Genomic DNA, 21,265 nt, shown 5'->3' on the forward strand with positions numbered 1-21,265 from the left:
TGCAAAGAATGTAAGTTACACACAACTACAAAACAATTTCAAAAAATTATCAAACACTTTTCTCAAGCATGCCACACTTTTCCCATTATATTAAAAACTCTCTTCTCTCTCACTGGTATATATATCAACACACGTGAATTTGAAGTTTAAAAGCTTTAGTGATGAAAGAGAAAGAGAGTATATTATGTGAAGTGGAAGCAAAATAGTTTGTGTTCCATAGCATAAAAGAGTATGATTACCTTGTGAGTGAAGTAAAATGAAAAAAGACAAGAATTGAGTCAAAGACAAGAAGACCAACAATCTTAATTTTCTGTTGATCACACTCTCTTGGTTAAGGAGGTCCCCCTCCAATCCGTTTTCCACTCTACCTATCAACCAACAAACAAACACAATCTCATTTCTGATATTCATATTTTAAGCAAACCCCACAAAAACCATCATCATCATCATCATCATCATTATTCACCATTCCCACCCCATGAAGCCTTCTCTCTGTCCCTCACAACCATCATTCACCTATATAGCTTTCTCATAGATCTCCATCACAACCCACTTCATAAGGGCCTCACCTCAACCCTTTCACACATCGATCCCTCACAACCCTTTCTGCCAAATGAGGAAACCTGACATCATGGGAAAAGACATTAAACTCAACACCACCACCATTAACACCACCACCAACACCACCACCAACAACAACAACAACATTAATAAGAGCAAGCTAAGAAAAGGGTTGTGGTCGCCTGAGGAAGATGAGAAACTGATAAGGTACATGATCACTAAGGGACAAGGATGTTGGAGTGACATTGCGAGAAATGCTGGGCTTCAAAGGTGCGGCAAAAGTTGTCGTCTTCGTTGGATCAACTACCTCAGACCTGATCTCAAACGTGGTGCATTCTCACCCCAAGAGGAAGAACTCATCATTCACTTGCACTCCATTCTTGGAAACAGGTATGCATACTTTCTTACATCATTGCATTAATGCCAACTTTCTTAATTAATTACCTCAAAGCTCTTACCTTTTCGCATTCCATGATTTCGGGTGTAGATCGGTTGTATACTTGGAAAAAATTAAATGAGTTTTTTTTGTTTTTGTAAATTATAAAATTAAATTATACACAACTTAAAATATGAAAACAATGAGAGATTTTTTTATTGGTTTATACATTAAATAATTTTTATTTATGAAAAAAAACTTATTTCATTTGTGTTTAAGTTTTTACTTATATTGTTCTTACTGAAAAAAAAAATCCAATCAAACCTGGTTATTAGGTCGAAGCTTCCTTCCTATATAATTTCATATAATCAAAAAGACCTAATTAATTACCAAATAAGAGAATCTTTATTTTTATATACTTAAAGGAGTGCTTAACACATTTTTGGTGGCTTTTATAATTAAATGGCACCTACATTTACTAAATTTACAGAGTTTTTTTTTTTTCATCTGTACAACTTTTAAACTTAAAATGACAACTTTTATGTGAGAAAAATTACTTACATAACCTACAACTCTTGGAGATTCTTAAGAATGGTAAAACAGTTAGAAGATTTCATTTAATTGGAGAAAACGTTTTTTAGTTTTTGAATTTCATGTCACATTATAAATATAGTCCATTAAAAATCGAAGCAATTCTATCATGGTTCTACCATTGCAGGTGCTTTAAACAGATTAAACTTTTTTTATTAAAATGGAGATTTAATGGATAAACAAAAAATGACTTTAATAAAGAAGTCAACAATTGTCCATCAAGATTAATTTAACTTGTAAACGGTATCTAATTAATTTATATATATATATATATATTCTTTGTTGATTAAAAAAAACCTTGTAAGATCTTTTGTATTAAGACATTGACTGAATATAGGTTTTTATATATAAGATGTGAACATGTATAACTACATATATAAAATGACGTAGACTATAAGCATTTCAGGAGTTTTGCCTTAACTATCATGGTTTAGCTTTCTGCTTAAGGATGACCTGACCCATAATACATTTGACTATTCACTAGAAATCTTTGAAAATCTTTTCTAAACCATCAATATTATTAAATATTAAACACATGTCAACAATACTTTTTCAACACAACTTTTATTTGCTATAATTATTGAAGCTCACGAGATGACGTATACTTCACTCTTTATTTAATAAATCTTATGACTCCTTCAACAATTAACAGTATTTAGGTACTTATATATTGATATAAGACACTGATATCACACCAGTATCTGTGTATCTATCAGACACGTCGATACAATATACTAACATAACATATTTGAGAGTTATAAAATTAGTTTCAAAGATTTAAAAATAATTAAAAATTAAGGTTAAATATATTTTTATCTTTCAAATTTCAGTGAATTTTAAAATTAGTCTCTCTTCGAAACTTTATACCAATTTAGTTCTTCATCTTTAAAAATGCATGAATTTAATCCTTTTTACTAAATTTTTGATAAGTTTATTTGACATTTTAAACGCATTTTATGATAATATTTGAGTTTATATTAAAGCGAAAATGTAAACGGTATAAACAAAATACTATCATGAAATACGCTTGAAATGTCAGATAAACTTAACAAAATTTGGTTGAAATGACTAAAGTCATGTATTAAATTGGTCAAAAATGTTTTCAAATTTCACTGAAACTTGAGGGACCAAAAACTTATTTAACCCTAAAAACTATGATTAAAAAAATTAACAAAACTATGTTGAAAACCGTGATTTTTGATTTTCTTTTAGAAAAATGATTTTTTGACTACTAAATTTTGACAACTTTCTCTTACAACCTTAGGTGTATTTTTCTAATTGGTTTCCATTTTTTTATTTTCTTTTTCTCAATATTCCAAAATCACTTAAGAAATGACATTTCATGTTGTAAAAAAAAATTTGTCAAAATTTAATAGTCACAATATCATTGTTCTTTGTTTTAACCATTTTGAAGTTGTGAATATCAGATGGTCTCAGATTGCTGCACGTCTTCCTGGTCGCACTGACAATGAAATCAAGAATTTCTGGAACTCCACACTGAAGAAAAGGTTGAAAATGAACAACAACAACAACAACACTTCATCACCAAACAACAGTGACACATCAGACCCTGGAGATGTCATGGGGGGGATAATGGCGATGAATGATCAGCATGACCTCATGACCATGTGCATGGACTCCTCCTCATCAACATCATCATCATCCATGCAATCCATGCAAGCCAATAACATGCCACTAACCGACCAATTTGACCCCTTTCCCTTGTTGTCCAACCGCTATGACATGACCACCGGCGCAGCCGGTTTCCTTCACAACATGGCTGCATGCTTAACACAAGTTGGTATGGTAGATCATGATGATGGGGTTGTTCATGGTGGTTATGGGGCATTGGAACCTAATAAAATGGGGTTAGAAAGCGACTTTTCCCTTCCTCCACTAGAGAGTAGAAGCATTGAGGAGAATTCTAGTACCCCAATTGATGAGAAAAGCCATAACAACAACCACTTCAAGAACAGTTGCTTCAGTAACACTGATAATCACCATCATCATCATCATCATCATCGTAATTTTCAAACCTCCAACAACGTAGTTGTAGAGGATTTATTTGGTTTTGGAAATCATGGGCAAGGGGAAAACTTTAGAATGGGAGAATGGGACTTTGAGGGTTTGATGCAAGACATGTCCTATTTCCCTTCCCTTGATTTCCAAGTTTAAGAAACTCATTAGATCCACCTCACAACACATAAAACTCAGCTTAAGTAGCTTTCCAAACACACATTAAATCTTAATCCCTTTTTCGAGCTTCCTTATTTCTTCCTTCCAATTGTGTAAACAAGTCTCTATTAAGGATGCTGGTTAAAGAAAACCACCAAATAAATCTCTTTTTTTCTTTTAAAATTATGATCACTAGAAACTACTATAATAAAGTGAATCAATAGCATTTTTTAAAAAAAAAAAAAACTTTAACGAGTACCTTAAACATACTTGTTTGCACTCTCTTTCTACAAGCCCTTTTTCTTGTTTTTTCTTCATATTAACTCTCATTGTTTCTTCCTTCTTTTCTTGCTTTTATTAAAAAAAATTGTCAATTGTTCTAGCTAGATTTATTTAGTTGTACAACAAAAAAAATTGCAGTGTACACGTATATAGGGTGGGCCTGAGATCTATATACATATTTCTTGCTTTGTTTGTGCCCTAGCTGTTTCCCTGTTATGTGTTTCATGTCATTTTCAAGGAATAGCTTGGTTGGTGCAATAATGTAAAAGAGAAATGTGAATAGTGATACTTTAGAATGTCAAGAGAAAAATAAAGCTAAGTTGAAATTGTATGTAGTATTGTGTATAACACAAGGAATAATGTGGAGTTGAAAGTGGTTATTTAGTGCTAGATAATAATATAGATCTTTCATACCATATGTAAACACACCAATAAGTATCAACTTTGAAATCCATTCACCTCTCTCTCTCTATTCGATCTTTTTCTATGTGATTTGTTATTCTTGCACTTGCTAGACGAAGGATGTGAGTAAATCAAATACACTACAAAAATTCTTAGTAACAACAAAGATATTTAAAGACCTGTATTGAGACAAATTTAGGGTTTTGATAGTTAAAATTTTGGTAACTAATGTTAGTGATCAATTTAAAGATTAATTCACAATAAAAATTATTTAATTACAAATTTAGAGATTAATTATAATTTTTTAAAATTATTTTAATTATTAATAATTTTTAGTTTATAAATTGGTATCTAAATTAGTCAGTTATTAATTATTGTGGTTACTAAAATTAATTATTATTCAATAATTTTTTATAATATGATAAAAAAATGTTATACTTTTTTATATTAACGGGTTTTATTACTTGTTTCGTTCTGAATTTTTTTAAAATATTTAAAATATTAGTTACTTTTAGAAAGTTTTGTTTTTACGTTAAATGTCATCAGGAAATTTCTTTACCGCCAACAGTGAACTGTAAAGAATTTTTTTCACATTAGGTTAATATTTAATTCTATATTAGAAAATTGTTCTTAACATTTTGTTGTAAATATTGCCAGAATTGTAAATCAGTTGATTGGAAAGTGTACGGGATTTACAGATTTGAAAAATATATAATATTCGATATTTAATATTTTTAGAGAAATTTTAATTTTATTAAGAAAACTTTCATACACATTCGTAAAACATTTATGAAAATCTCGCATTTGAAATTTTATTGGTTATCACGTCAAGTTTTAACTTGAACTTAGTTAAATACTTCCTTTCTATCCTTTATTCCCAAAATTGATTTTATTCCTATGTATCCAAATAGTCCAAATAATAACAATTCATATACATTTTCAAAGTGTATTATTACCTTTCTTACTTATTCCAGGTAAACAAAACAAAACTGAAGGAAGTGGTTCTTTGTCTAAAGATGTTATGCCTACCCAATTATCACACATTTTCCATATCTTCTAAGCAATCGAGCAACTAAAGAATAAATGATTCATTGAGTATTCACACTTTCCACACATTACAAACACATTGTTACTCACACTTAATCCTCTAAGGATGAGGTTATCGCATATTACGAGTTCATGATTACTTTCATGCAAAGTGTAGAGCAGTTGGTAACGCTTTAATATTCTAAAGTTGTCCAAAAGGTCATCATGTATATTAACCATTCTTTTTTGTGATTTTGTTATAAGTTGATTTCATTGTATATATATCAATGTGATTATCCTTCCAAACTCATTCATCTTCCTTGCCCATATCTAAAACACAATAAGATAACTTGTGCAAAAAAATAGTAAGATGAGGTTTTTCCCATTCGAACCATTCCCTTTGCCATTGAAATTTCCACTCCCATACCTCACTATTCCACTTTCCTATCTCTCTCACTTTAGGCTTTATAAGAGAATTAGCTTACATCCTTGAAAATCTTTTTATGAGAGGACTCACCTAACCAATTATCATCCCATAACTAAATATTATTTCCCTTCCTCTAATCCAAGAGATATTATTATCAAACAAATTCTATTTTTGTCCTTTACCACAAGCTTTCCTAAGGCCCCTCAGCCACCAAGACTCATTTATTTTCGGTTATGTTATTTATTGTCCTCCAAGATGCAAACTTTGATTCCATAATTTCTTTCCATAAGCCACCTTTATCCATTCCCATTCTCCAGTTCCATTTTTCGAGTAAGGCCAACTTAAAAGCTTCTAGATCAATAACTCTTTAGTCACCCTCTTCTTTAGATTTCATTTGGCACTTTTAATGGCATTCGAAACATGGAAAAAAAGAATAGAGGTCATGTTGTAATGACTGATTTTATGAGCACAATTCAGCCAGAAAACGACAAAACTTTCCCCCTCCACTTAGTTAGTTTATGCCTGGTCTTTTGTACCATAGCTTTCCAAAGATCACTCTTTTTGTGATTAACCCTACAGGCATGCCTAAGTAGGTGAAAGGAACACCCATTTTTCTGTAGTTCAGTAATATTGAGAATCAGTTAATTGTATATTTATCTATTCCAGCTCCCCCACTTTGAATTTGTGAAAGTTAACCTTCAACTATGATGCCAATTCAAAAACTCGTAGGATACGCTTAATAGTCAATATATTTTGGATTTTTGCCTAACAAAAGAATAGTGTATCATCAGCGAATTGGAGCATGTTTACGTCTATTTCCTTTTTTACCCACCTTTATACCCTTTAACAAGTTTTTGTCCACCGCTTGCCTAACTAGTCCCGATAAACCTTCTGCCACTATCAAGAATAGAAATAGGGCCAAGAGATCTCCTTGTTTTAATCCTTTAGTTGGCTTAAATTCCTCCGTTGGGCTTTGGTGACCGTTTCACAACAACCATTTCCTAACAAGTGTATTGGTACATAATAATATCAACAAGTGTTGTATCCATATGAATTTAACAAGTATATTGGTAGTTTGATTTTTGGGTTTTATGTTTGTAATAGAGAGTGCAAGTAAAAATAGATAATAGTTATTAGATATATTGAGTGGAGTAGGGGTTATGAATTGATTTCATCTCATCTTGTTTACTTACTTTGTAAATCATTTAATGTCCTATGAATACTCTTTCTATGTAGATCTAGGTTCATCCTTGATACACTAGAACCTAAGGACTTCAAACCCAGTATTATTCCTTAACTCCTAGTAGAATGAATCCTTACTTTAATGTGAAAGACCCTCTCCTCCAACATCCCCTATGGCTACTAATTCAGCACTAGTACAGGCATGATGATTGATTGGACCTTAGTTTGAGATCACTCTTTCAACTCAATCCCAACCAGTGAAATAGGATGAGTCGTCAATTCATCCACACAAGTTGAGACAAATCTTCCAACTCAAATCAAACCCGTGAAATAAGATGAGTGATCAAGTCATCATTAAGCATAAATCAAACCACAAACAATTGAATGAAAGCAAACAAGAAGTAGAGGTGAATATAATCAGAATTGATTACATCAAACTTGGACACAAAGGAGTTCAGCTACTCATAGAACATTACAATGCAATTCCAGCAACATCTACACATAAGATTTACACTAAGAGCACCTCCTATGTGCCTCACATACCCTATTCTATCTGATTGCTACATTGTGGAGCCTCCACTCAATGCCTAGAATGAGGACCCAAGGTATTTATTTATAGGAATTTTTAGGTGGTGCTCAGTCCAACTTTCGGTGCTCAGCCACAGAGGTTACTTCACAAGTGGATTTCCTTCTCAGCTCAGGCCCTTATCCTTGTGCTTAGAACGTGACCTTTTCTTCTTGGAAGGGTTTTCCTGGCTACTCAGCCTCGTGGATTTGGGCTCCAAGTTTTCTTGCAAAGAGGGTTTCCTCACGAGGCTCGGCTCCATTGTTTGTGCTCAGCCAGACAATTCAAATATGTTGTTTTGGTTTTTCTACTTCCATGGCTCAGCTCTAGTGGCTCAGTTGCATACTTGCTATTTTCTTTTATCTTTACTGCAAAACAACAAAATATCATTATAATTCATAAAACTCTATTTCTCAATATTTCATTATGTATCTTAAGCTAAGAAGGTTTGCTTTGTACACAAATGGCATAATTTGATACATGATAATTGTTAAATTTCAAATGAAAAATTTACTTATTCTTGACACTTATCAGGCTTCCATTAACTAAGACCGAAATAGATGTAGATTCTAAACAACCTTTTATCCATTGTATCCATTTTGAACAAAATCATAATCTTTCCAACATACAGAACAAAAATTCCCAATTTATTGAATCATATGCCTTTTCAAAGTCTACTTTTACCACCACCCCACTTTGCTTTTTCTTTTTAATTTCATCAACCACTTCATTATCAACTACTACAGAATCTAGTAACCTTCTACCTTTAATAAAAGCATATTGTTTTTGGTTTATCACCTTATGTAACACTTTCTTAAGTCTATTTGATAGTATTTTAGATAATATCTTGATATAACACCCACTAGTGATATAAGTCTATATTCATTTAAATGTTGTGGATTATCCACCTTTGGTATTAGTGAGATAAATGACGCATTAGTTCCTTTTGGCCATTTTCCTAAGCATGAAAATCCTTAACTGCACTTCCCACATCCTCCTTGATAGTATACCAAGAATATTTTATGAAACTAAAATTGAAGCCATCAAGTCCTAGGCTTTTAGAGCTCTTATAGTTCCATGTTGCTTTCTATTTCCACTTCAGAAAAACTTTTGGTTAGCATGCAATTGTCTTGTTTAGTGATAGATTGAAATACTATATTTCCCAGCCGTATTCTCACCTCTGAACTTTTTAAAAGTCTAGTTTGAAAGAACTCTTTAACTTGTTTCTTTACTATTTGGGGATCCTCACACCACTCATTTTGAATGTTTATTCCTTTAATCATGTTTTGCATTGATCTCCATCTAGTTGTCAAATGGAAGAGCCTTGTGTTCATATCCCCTACACCTAACGATCTTGATCTGGACTTTTGATTTTGTATTGTTTCAATTATAGAATTTACTATTTCCAGATTTACAAATAGTTATTTTCTCTTTAACTTACTTTGATCATCCAGTCCATTCTTCTCATCTCTTATGTTTAACTCACTTATTTTATATATGATCTTTTTCTTATTCATATTGTACATCCCCAAAAACCTTTTTATTCCATTCTTTCAGAACCTATTTTAACCTTTTTAATTTCTCTTTAAGAATGTATATACAACTTCCATTCACCTTATACATTTCCCAAGACTTTTAATGATTTCCCTAAAACTTGTGCTTGACTACCACACATCTAAGGCTTTAAATGGTTTTAGGCCCCAATCAAGTAGTGAAGTTTTTACCACTATTGTGCAATGATCTGATATTGTTCTATCTAGAATATACTGCTTGCAATTATGCCAGATTTTCAGTCATTCTAGAGACACTAGCACTCTATGTTATTGCAATTATATCTCGACAATTCCCTTCTTATTGCTTCTCCAACCACTTTGTTCGTCCATCCCATTGGTTTTGGTAAAATTGTATTTTTTTGGTACTTTGGCCTATTTACATGGATCTTGGTATTGCTTATCCAAATATTATCTAATTTCTTTTCCAGGCCCATCGGATTAGACACTCCAACAAATCTCACAACACCAAATCTTTAAAAACCTCCTAAACCTTTCCCCACCTCTGAAAAATCCTCCACATCTCGTATTCACCATAATTAGGTCGAAAATGAGAGAAGAAGAAGGATGCTGGTGGCATTGTGCATTTTAGTTCCCTTTTTTCATTTCAACTACAATGACAAGGATTTTGAAATTATAAAGTATTTAGTTTCTATATTGTATGAAAGTCATGCAAAATATCATCTCCAACAAATAGTATGTGCAATGTTTTTATGTGACAAATAAAATTCTATAATAGATTATATTATAAACCTCCACGTATTGTTTGTTGGGAAGAATGTTTTACATGACTTTTATAAAGTATATGAATGAAATACTTTATAATTTAGTTTAAAGACGAAATAAATTTTGTTATAATAGTTTTTGTACGAAAAATATATTGAACTCATGTTTTTCTGTTATGACCTTGTTATAATCTTCCAATGCATGCTTCCAAGACCAATTATATGTTACAATGACACTTAATAAATTGGTTCAAGACTTTCTCTGAAAGGTTTGCAACAAAATTTATTATTAATTGACTAATGATGACTAATTTTATGACTTTTTGAAGAACGGGAAATGATGTGGACATTATCGATTAATATTAGAGCTCTTAACAATTATTAAGTTCATAAATGAAAGCCAAAGACCGAATACAAGATTAAGAGGGTCCATGGCAATAGTAAGAGCTAAATTGGCCCAAGAAACATAGCAAAAGATGGTGGTTAGTCTAATGGGGTTATAGTTAAATAATGAGACGCAACATGAGCATGCCTACGTCATGGAGGATTTACTAAGATATATTATTTGTTTGGAATGAGAACATAATGCCAAATTGTTAGACTCTGAACGAGAAACCTTACAACTTATTTATGTTTTTTTTTTTTCTATAAAAAGAGGCATAAATAATTTTGGGAATGAAGAGAATAAACATAACTTACATATATAAATTCTTTCTTATTTCAAATATTTGTCTTATCAAATAATATTTATTTAACCGAGATTAATATTCTCGGTACTTTTTTTATTCCTTATAATCTCTACATCCGAATTAATTCAATTAACTCTCCTTCATTAAATTAATTTTTAATTTTTGACATATTAAATTAATAGTGAATAATCAAATTAATTGTGATAAAAGATGTTTTAATAGTAATTGAATCAATTATCAAACAATGTTACCTCATGACTAATTTGATTGCTATAAATAGAGTTATTTCATTAATAATTAATTTAATTATTGTTATAAAATGGAAACTTCTTCTGTAATTTATTCCGATTCAACTAAAATAAAGTAATACAGATCTTCCTAATTTAAATACAATTTAAAAAGGTAAATTGTATTGTAAGTAATTTAATGTTTAAATATTTTTTGTTCTTTAAATTTAAGTCTTTATTTTGTCTTCTAAAATTGAAATATAGTTTTTGGTTCCAATAGATATCACAATCTACTTTTTTGTTTAGATCTTTTTCATGAGTGTTGTTAACGCAATGACGAAGGACATTATCGCATGCGTTACAATAAAAAAGTTACGAATTTGACATTTATAACTGTACAGAATAAAGTCTAGAATTTTTTTTGTGAAAAGGTATATCAATAATTAATTGATTTTTTACGTTATATCATCACCTTATTATTAGACATTTGTATGGGTATAAACTTAGTAAATCCGTTTCAAGCATTCAGTTATATTATATGAATGAACTTAACTGGCTCATTTTAATAAATTATAATTTTTTTAATTAAATTCAACTTAGGCGGAATGACTCCTTTAAACATATTTTATTTTTTTAACTTATTTTATATATTTATTATTTTAAGAATAATAAATAAAAATTCGGTGTGAATTTATATAATTGGTAAATATATAAGTTAAAATTAAAATCATTTAAAATTATTAAATAACATTCTAATATTTAAAAAATCAATTTATTAACCTTCATAAAAAGTAATAAATAATTATAATAAAAAATAATATTTAAAAAATGTTATATTATTTGTGAAATCAATTTTGGCTTTTGTAAGATCTTAGAAAGGTGTCTTAAAAGTGATAATAGTTTAAAATTAGCGAGACTCGATTATTTTAATATCAAAAGGTTTTAAGCATATATAAAATTATTATAAATGAGTTTCATTATTTTAAAAAATAGATTATCTTTTTAGAAATAACTTTTCTAGAGTTCTTTGACTTCTTTCTAGGAGTTTTGTCTCTCTCATCGTCTCTCTCAGTGGCAGATCTTGACCAACATTGTTGGGGGAGCCCAAATAATACATCCAAAATTTATACATTTCATTATTGTCACTAACACAATAAAAATGAATACATAACTCAGTATAACGATAACTAAAAAAAAATCACAAATATCTAAAAGATTGCCCTTTGTTCCTTCAGATCCCTGAACTCATCAATAATTGAATAAGAACTAAAATTTTCAGCTATTTCTTTTTCAATGTAAATAATCATATTGTCGGCAAGAAATTCATCTTCCATTTTATTCCGCAATCTTGTTTTGATAATCTTCATTGCAGAAAATGATCTTTCTGTTGTAATTGTAGAGACAAGAAGAGTTAAAATAAGACGAATTAAACGATCAATCAAGTAGAATGTCCTTGACTTTCCTGTTCTTGCCAAAGATTGACATAATTCAAGCATGGTTGATAAATTCTTCAAATCTGGATGGTTAGGAGCATCAATAATAAAATGTTGAAGTTGAAATTTTAAACTAATCTTCTCTTGCTCACTAAAATCTAAAGGATAATATTTGTTCACAAGAGTGCATATATCCTCAATGTTAAAAGCTTTATAAGCATCCTTAGGAACTAAAGCATTGCTTAGAGTTAAAAGTTCCATTATTTGCTCACTAAACCTGTCATTTAATTCTTGCAACTGCTTGTCCACTGTAACAAGAAATATATTCACCCTAAAATGATGTTCCATAGTGACATGATCTTTTTTATGTCAAGAACGACCATGACGTGCAACACAAGTAGAATTAAAATCAGGAATATCAATGTCATGTTGTTCACAAAAGAATACCACACCTTTTAATAGATTTTTCCAACCATCCTCCCTCAACTTTTGAATCAAAATTTTAGTAGAACAAACCAATTGCATAGCATTCAATATATCTTGAGATTGTTTCTGCAAAGCTTGGCAAATACCGTCACTAATTCCCATAATCTCTTTCATCATGTGTAAAATTAATGTGAACTCAAATGAAGACAACATATTCAATGCAGCATCAACATCACCCCTTTGAGAATAAGTTTATCCATCAACAATAATTTTTTGAAGAACCAGACAAGATGCATTATATAGCTTCATCATACTACAAATGGAATAAAAATGCGAGCTCCAACGAGTATCACCAACTCGTTTTAAAGTGCCAATTTGATTTTTTCCTTTACCAGTTTCAAGTTCACCCATTTCTAACAATTGAGTTATTCCATCTAATTCAATAGCTTGTAACTCATCATGAAGTTTACTAGAGGAACACACAACATTTACAATAAAAGCCAAATTTGAAAAAAAATGATGAACTGGAATGACCTCTCTTGAAGCATCCACCAAAGCAAGTTGTAGTCTATGAGCAAAACAATGCACATAATAATCATAAGGATTATCATTGAGAAATAATGCTTGCAACCCATTCCATTCTCCCCTCATATTACTAGCACCATCATTGCCTAGAGAGAACGATACTCAATTCTTTTTTTAGAGTGGCGGCTGTTGTATCCTTAACATGCACAATATCAAAAAATTGTTCTTTTATATTACCATCCTTATCTACGAATCTCAAAACAATAGCCATTTGTTTTTTTTTTAGATTCATCACGTGCTTCATCAACAATTATGCAAAATTTAGAATCTCCAATTTCTTCTCGAATGTGACTTCTTACTTTTCTAGAGAAAATGTGCAAGATTTCTTTCTGAATATGATGAGAAGTATACTTAGCATTATACGGAGCATTTTCTAACACAACTTGTGCCACTTTATCATTATATGATGCTAGAAGTTTAATCATTTCAAGAAAGTTACCTCTATTACTTGACTTTGGTGTTTCCTCGTGGCCTCTAAATGCACAAGCTTGAAATGCTAGTCAACGAATTGTGTCAATAGAGGTTTTGAGCCGTAAATGATTCTTGCAGACTTGTTCTGAACTTTGAATATTTATAATGTTATTAATGTGCATAGATTGATTCAACAAGTCTTCACAAGCTTTCATTGCATTGTTATGCGGTGAGCAAGGATTATCTCCAATGTGGTTGAGAAATGCACATATTTTTCCTGCATTAACCTTTCTCCATGATCTAAAACCTTGTTTAGTAAACACATATAATCCAAAATGACCATCTGGCTTTAAACTAAATAGATAACATGCCAAACAATAAGCTCTATCATTAGCTGGGGAATACTCTAGCCAAGAAGGAAACATTTTAAACTAACTAGATTGAAATATCCTTGGATGTTTTTTCCTTATAATAAGGATAGTTTTCAAGTTGCATTTGATATGGACCCCATTTTAAATAAGTTCTTCGAATCTCATCTCTTTGACTCATTGGATATTCCCATATTTGAAGACGTTTTCCTGGATCACGTTCCAAGGAATTAATATGAAACTCCTCACCTATAATTTTTTGAACCTTAAAAGGGGGCTTCTCTGATTGAACAATTAGAACATTAGTATCATGCTTCAGAATATCTGGAAGAGTTGAATTTGTCCTGTTTCCATCTTCACGGGTAGCTTCCCTTTTATCACTTTTAAAAAATGAATCTATTCTTTTATTCTTCATCAATATACCTATTTAAAAAAATAATACTAAAAAATGATTTATCATAATCTAATAAAAATTGAGAGACATAAATACCAAAAGAAAATTCGATGATAATCAAACCACACTTAAAATTCAATTATAAAACACACACAGTACAATCATTTTTTTCTTCTATGTTGATAAAATAAAAAATTATATAAAAGAGGCTCATTAAATAAATTATTAAACTAATATTTCACTATCAAGTGAGACAAAAGAGAATTACCTTCTTCTTTATTTCTTCGAGGATGGAAGAGAACAGTTGAGAGATGAAAGCAAAAATAATTGATCTTTTTCTCTTCAGAAACAAAAGAAAATAGGTAAGAATGGAAGATGAGAACAATTTGTAAGAAATTCAAGGCATCGACATATAAAAGAGGCTCATTAAATAAATTATTGAATTAATATTTTACTATCAAGTGAGACGAAAGAATTACCTTCTTTTTTTCTTCCTCGAGGATGGAAGAGAATAAAGGAGAAATAAGAGAAAAAATAATAGATCTTTTTCTTTTCAGAAACAAAAGAAAACATATGAGAATGAAATATGAGAACAATTTATGAAAAACACAATCTATAATGAAAACAAATAATAAAAAATATCTTGATAAATCTTTTTAATCTTTATTCTTTATTATATTTGATTTTATATTTTATTATTTATTAGTATTAATTATTATGTTTATAAAAGAAATAAAATATTTGATTTAATACTTATAACAAAATAAAATCAAAATACATAATATCTATAATAAAATAAAAATAAAAATATCTATCGTAAAAAAAAATTCAAAATTTTTGGGGTGGCCAAGGCCCTCCTGCACCCATAATACTCCGCCGCTGGTCTCTCTTGAGTTTCCACTCTCTTTTCGGTCTTTTTCTGTTTTTTGTTGCATGTGAGCTCTCTTCCGCTTGAATGAGACGTTTTATTCTTCAGTATAAGTCTCTGTTGATCAATGATCATAACGGTATGTCATGATCGTTCTTGTGATGTTTCTATTTGTAGATAGAGTATCCTGTGGAGTTAGAGGTGTTTGGCATTCATAAAATTGTTTAAGCAGGATATAGGTAAGGGAAACTAATAGCATTATTTTAAAGCTACAAGCATGTTGAAATTGTAATTGTATGTTTGTAGTGTGACTTGTGATTGGTTGTTTTACTTGAACTGTTGAATGATTTGTGATATGTGAAAGCTATGAAATCTAAGTATTTAAATTTTGTTCAAATAAAATTGTTGATGTTTAGTATTTCAATTGAGGTTAATTGGTATTGATGTTTGTATTATACTGATTTTGATATGTGATTGCATCTGAGAAGGGTCTTAGGTTGTCTAGACAGGCTTGAGTATGCATAATTATGCAGAAATTAGATTTTGTAGAATTATGCAGACTCATTAAGCGAGCATTACTCGCTAGGTGAATGGGCTAATCTATAGAATTGTGCAGAATGCTGATCTGCAGAATTATGAAGATTCGCAAACTCGTTGAGCAAGTTTTCAAGTCAAGAGCTCCCTGACTTGGGAAGTCACTAGGTGAGGCGTCTCGCTAGGCGAGTTTCAAAGTTAAAGACTTCTTCATTTGGAAGTCGTTGGGCGAGTGATTCTTGTTGGGCGAGCAATGATACATTCGTTGGGTGAGCAGTTGGTCATTGGTCGAAAAGGCACTTTTCACCTTGTGAGAAGATGTGTTCGTTGAGCAAATTGATCAAAACCATAGTAATTGTTGATTGGTTTGTTTTAGAAGCTTTATATCTTTTATGAATGATTGATTTAGAAAAGATAAATATATGAAATGTAATATGAGATTGTGTATATGAGGTTGAGTTGAGAATGGTTGATGTTGATCCAATGAGGATTAGTACTTGGTTTTGTTAGTGTATGCATTGACATAAGGTAGGCAGTAAGGAGGTATCCTAATACTCTAATAAACATTAATACTAAAATAGAGTAGAATGTGTTATGTGGTGAGCGTGGCAGGAAGTCCTAGTCTATGGGTTTTACCTTGGCCAAAGATGTTAACGGACTTACCTTGAGAGTAGTAAGTTGATAGCCCTTTTGTTATGGCCTCTGTAGGGCGTAAATACTACTTCAAGTGCATGTCTCCAGTGATCTCCTATGTCAAATGCATGTATCTGGATGTTGAGTCTTGTTTGGGTCATTGTATATGGTATACTTATATTTATGAATGATTTGTATGATTAATCAAGTATGTGATATAAATTTTATTTCTATTATATGAAAATTCTTTTGCACATTAGTTTACCTTTCTTTTGTGTTTTTGTCTTGTGTTGTTTGTCTTGTTTTTGGGATGATCACATATTCGATGGGAGCAATGTGGTTTGCAGTTTCAAAGGCGCTTATAGTGGATGAGGAACCGTTTATTAGGTTGGGGGAGTTTGCCATGGAGTTGTTGTAAGTTAATAGTTTGTGTATAAATTTCTTTTTTATTTTTAGTTGGTTTGTATAAAGGCAGTGGCAGAGCTTTATTCTTTATATTATGTGTATATATTAATTATTTTGATTTTTTTTTTAATTTTCAAATTATATGTAATATATAGTAAATTTTGATAGAAGTTTAATTTAGTATTTTTTCATTTATTTTAAGTATAACATTTAATGTTAATAAATAATAAAACACAAAATTAAATGTAAAAAAGGATAAAAATATTTATTAAGATATTTTTTGATTGTATTTTTAAGTTTTTCACAACTTATTATGATCTCACATTCTCACATCTTTTGTTTTTGTTTTGAAAAAAAAAAGTTAAATACAAATTTATTATTTTTGCTTTCATTTCTCATTTTTTTTTTCATTTATGAAGGAAAAAAAAGTAAATTTTTTATATCACTTGATAATGAAATATTTGTTTAATAGTTAACATTATTTTTTACTATGAGTCTTATATTCATTTTTTTTATGATTATGAGAGAAAAAAATGATTGTTCTATATGTTTTTTCATAACTATCTTTTATTTGGAACTTGATTGTCATTGATTTTTTTTCTTTTAATGACTCTTAATTTTTTATTTTTTAATTAAATTATGATAAATTATTTTTTAATCTTAAACTTAAAAAAAGAAATAGATATATTGATGAAGAATAAAAGAATGAATTTATTTTTTAAAATTTATAAAAAGAAAGTTATATGTGGCGATGAAAACAATTCAAATTCAATATCTTATCTTAAGGTATCCTGAATTATGATACAAATGATCATATTGTTTAATTAGAGGAACATGTTTTATATTAATTATTTGGAACATGTTAATATTTACATTGAAAAATAATAGTTGAAAATTTTAGTTTTAATTCAATTATTGATGAGTTCAAAAATCTGAAAGAATGGAGGACAATCCTTTGTATATGTGTGATTTCTTTTGTAGGTACAATCATACTAAATTATTTATTCATTTTTATTTTTATTGTATTAGTGACAATAATTAAATATATAAATTTTGAATTTTGAATATATTATTTTGACTCTCCAAAATTATTAATCAAGATCCGCCACTGTATAAAGGTAATATCTTTATAGTCATATTTTTTTATAAGACTATTAATATACACTATCATTTGTTTTTTGAGTAAAATATCCTATTTTATTAGTTATTTTAAACTATTAAAATTGAGATGTTACATTGACTCATATTTAACAAAGAAATTGTATTTTTTTTTTTGCCCAATCAAACTAAAACTTATGAGATATGGAATTAACACAAAAATTTGTATCCATTTTGATACCTATATAATGAAATACTCTAACACCGAAAAATATAATACTTTCCCGTTTTAAATTTGTAGTTACTTTAATTTAGTACACAATCATGAAGAAAACATTATCCACTACTAGTGAAAACATATAGTCAATTTCAAGTATTGTCACGTATGTGAATTCCTATTTTAAATTTTTTAAAAGATAATACAACTTATAATTAAATATTACAATTAAAAAAGATTAATTTTTTTTTAAATTGTCTTCTCCTTTTTTTAGTTTAAGAGATATTAAAAATAAATATTAAATAAAAGGATTGCAAAAAACAATTATGCGAAGGAAGTTAATATATTTAATATTAATTTTGAAAAATACTGTTATTACACTCAGAAAATAATAAAATTTTTATTATATTAAAGTGATGCAGTTTTGAGAAAATATACCTAAAATTGTTAGATCTGTTTTAGAAAATATATCTGGTATTATTTTTAACTAGAAAAGTTATTTAGATAATTTTGAGTAGAAATTGTGTTGTTACGTATTATATTAAGTAAGCAATTATTTTTATTTATTAAAGAACATACTTATTTTATTAAAAAATAATAATAATAATTGTTACAAAAATTATATTGTATAAATAATTTTAAAATATTAAAGAACGGATCTTCTTCGAGGTCGAAAGATGCCGTGATCTTCCCAAATTTTAAAATTTATATTTCTTTTTTAGTTTTGTGTCACATTTGTTTTCCAATTAAATAAATGATTTTTTTCAATCAAAATAATTATTTTATTAATTTTATCTTTTAACTAATTGTTTCTTTAAATTTAATTCTTTTTTTTATTTGACATTTTTCTAAATTTAACACCTTTTAATTATAAAATTATTTAGAAAATAAATAGAAATTATAAACATTAAAATTACAAAAAATATTTTATAAGGGTTAAATATATTTTTTGATACCTTAACTTTCAACTTTGATTGAAAATTAAAATTAGTCCATTTTCAATTCAAGTTAACAAGATTTGACATTTGAAACTTCAAATAAAATTAACAAAATTTAATTAAAAAGATTAGATTAATTGTATTTAAAAATTGAAAAATAAATTAGATCAAAGTTATAAAGAGGGACTAATTTCAATTTTTATTCAAAATTAAAGAATAAAAAATATGTTTAACCTATATTATAATTATAATAATAATAATTACAATTTTATTATTTTTTATTTTTGCAAAAGAATGTGAAGGCAAGCGTGTACATAATGCATGTATGTTCACTAATATTTATAATGAAAATTTATTAAAATTAAATCACATACATTTTTTACTTTTTTTTAAAAAAACCACGTAATTTAATGTTAAAAAATTAGTAAAACATAAAATTAAATATATCAAAAAATTAAAAACTCATGAAGAATTCTTTTATCCATTGTACATTTTGATTATTATCTTTCACTCTCTTTCATATTCTCTTTCATGTAAAAAAAATTAAACATAAATCGTTAGTTTTATTCCCATTTTCCACATGTTTTGTTCATTTTAAAAAAATAAAAATATAACTTTTTTGTCTAGTAATCTTTCATGAACATAAAAGAAAAAATTAACTATTATGTATTATTTTCATATCATGATTGTGTCTTTATTAGTAATAATTATTTTCATATTTAATATTTAATTATTCTTTTATTAGTAATTATTAGTAATAATTATGGTCTTGATTTTTTTAATAGGTTCTTATTTAAAAATAATAAATTGGAGATTACATAAAACAATAAAAATTGTATTTGAGTTATTTATACTATTTGACACATTTTTGCTTTAATGTTAGGTCAAATACCATTATAAAATATGTTTGAAATGTCAAATAAACTTAACAAAATTTGATTAAAAGGACTAAATGCACATATTTCGATAGATTGAAGGACTAAATAAGTCCAAAGTTTCGAAATAGACTAATTTCAAAATTCACTGAAAGTTTAGAGACCAAAAACATATTTAACCCTACAATTATTTATCTTTATTTTATTAATAACAATAATATATATATATATATATATATATATATATATAGCATATTATTTTGATTTGTTGAAAATTATTAGTCAAGATTTACCAATAGTTTAGATATTTATAAATGATTTTTTTATGTAATGTAATAGTTTTTGTAGTATTTAAAATATAAAAAGTATACCTGAAAAACCATTGTTGTCTTACATTTTCAAACTAATTATAATTTTAATATATAACTAAATTGCTAAAACGGCTATACTTTGGAACAAAGAGAAAAACAAAATTTGTAAAAGATAACTTCATAAGTGAAATTTACGAAATGGTAAAAAAGAAACAGTAAATTTGTTTATTTATTTCTTTATAATAGTCTATTATTTAAAACGAGTTACTTGTTATACTTCTTTAGTTTCATTTGATGGTTCTCATTATATTTAAGGGTTTGGAAGGAAGGTATGTGTTCAGTAATTATGCAGAATTGGATAATACAAAAGTAATGATAGTACCTTATGTGTATAAGAATATTATACAAAATTGTTCTACCTTTATGTTCTACATTATTAAGCAGATAACTCTATAGAATATATCATAAATAGTTCATGTTTCTTAAAAGTATATATATATATATATATATATATATATATATATATATATATATATATATTTATTTATTTTTGTTTTTCTCTTTCGTCGACTTTTGAAGAAAATTAGTTGGATCCTACATATTTTAGTATTTTTATTATATTATACTTTTCTTTATTGAGAAAATAAATTAAAAGTTTTTACACTTTTATAATATTAAAATAATATAACTTCGATAAAATATCTATATTTTTATAAGAATGATTAAAAAATATGTGATGGTTTTAACTGGTGAAGTTGTGTATTATTGTATTTCATTAAATAGGCAAATTATTTTTATTCATCAAAAATAAAATTCTGTAATTAAAAGGGCTGTATTTCCTTTATATAATAATACATATAACTATTTTTATTTCATTTCATATTAATTAAGTTAAGGTTATAATTAAAAAATGTTATCTTAAAATTTTAAAAATAACAAATAGAAGTGATCAATCTTCTTCTAAAGAAATTAAACATTAAATAATAAATAT

The 21,265-nt window shown here is 28.2% G+C and overlaps 1 protein-coding gene across 1 annotated transcript; it reads left to right on the plus strand.

Moving 5' to 3' along the window:
* Positions 1-471: 471 nt before the first annotated feature.
* LOC114181649 (transcription factor MYB83-like) lies at positions 472-4,412 on the plus strand. The gene is made up of 2 exons (XM_028068156.1): positions 472-951; positions 2,956-4,412. The coding sequence occupies exons 1-2, from the start codon at positions 614-616 to the stop codon at positions 3,701-3,703; spliced, it is 1,086 nt and encodes a 361-aa protein (XP_027923957.1). The 5' UTR covers positions 472-613; the 3' UTR covers positions 3,704-4,412.
* Positions 4,413-21,265: the final 16,853 nt, after the last annotated feature.

The sequence above is a fragment of the Vigna unguiculata genome, chromosome 4 (genome assembly GCF_004118075.2).
Source record: "Vigna unguiculata cultivar IT97K-499-35 chromosome 4, ASM411807v1, whole genome shotgun sequence".
NCBI classification, from domain to species: Eukaryota; Viridiplantae; Streptophyta; class Magnoliopsida; order Fabales; family Fabaceae; genus Vigna; species Vigna unguiculata.

What these genes read in the sequence shown, in the direction of transcription:
- LOC114181649 (XM_028068156.1), top strand. Translation starts at nt 614, where the DNA reads ATGAGGAAACCTGACATCATGGGAAAAGACATTAAACTCAACACCACC. An exon ending in CACTCCATTCTTGGAAACAG is followed by an intron (nt 952 to 2,955) that starts GTATGCATACTT and finishes TGTGAATATCAG; the next exon opens with ATGGTCTCAGATTGCTGCAC.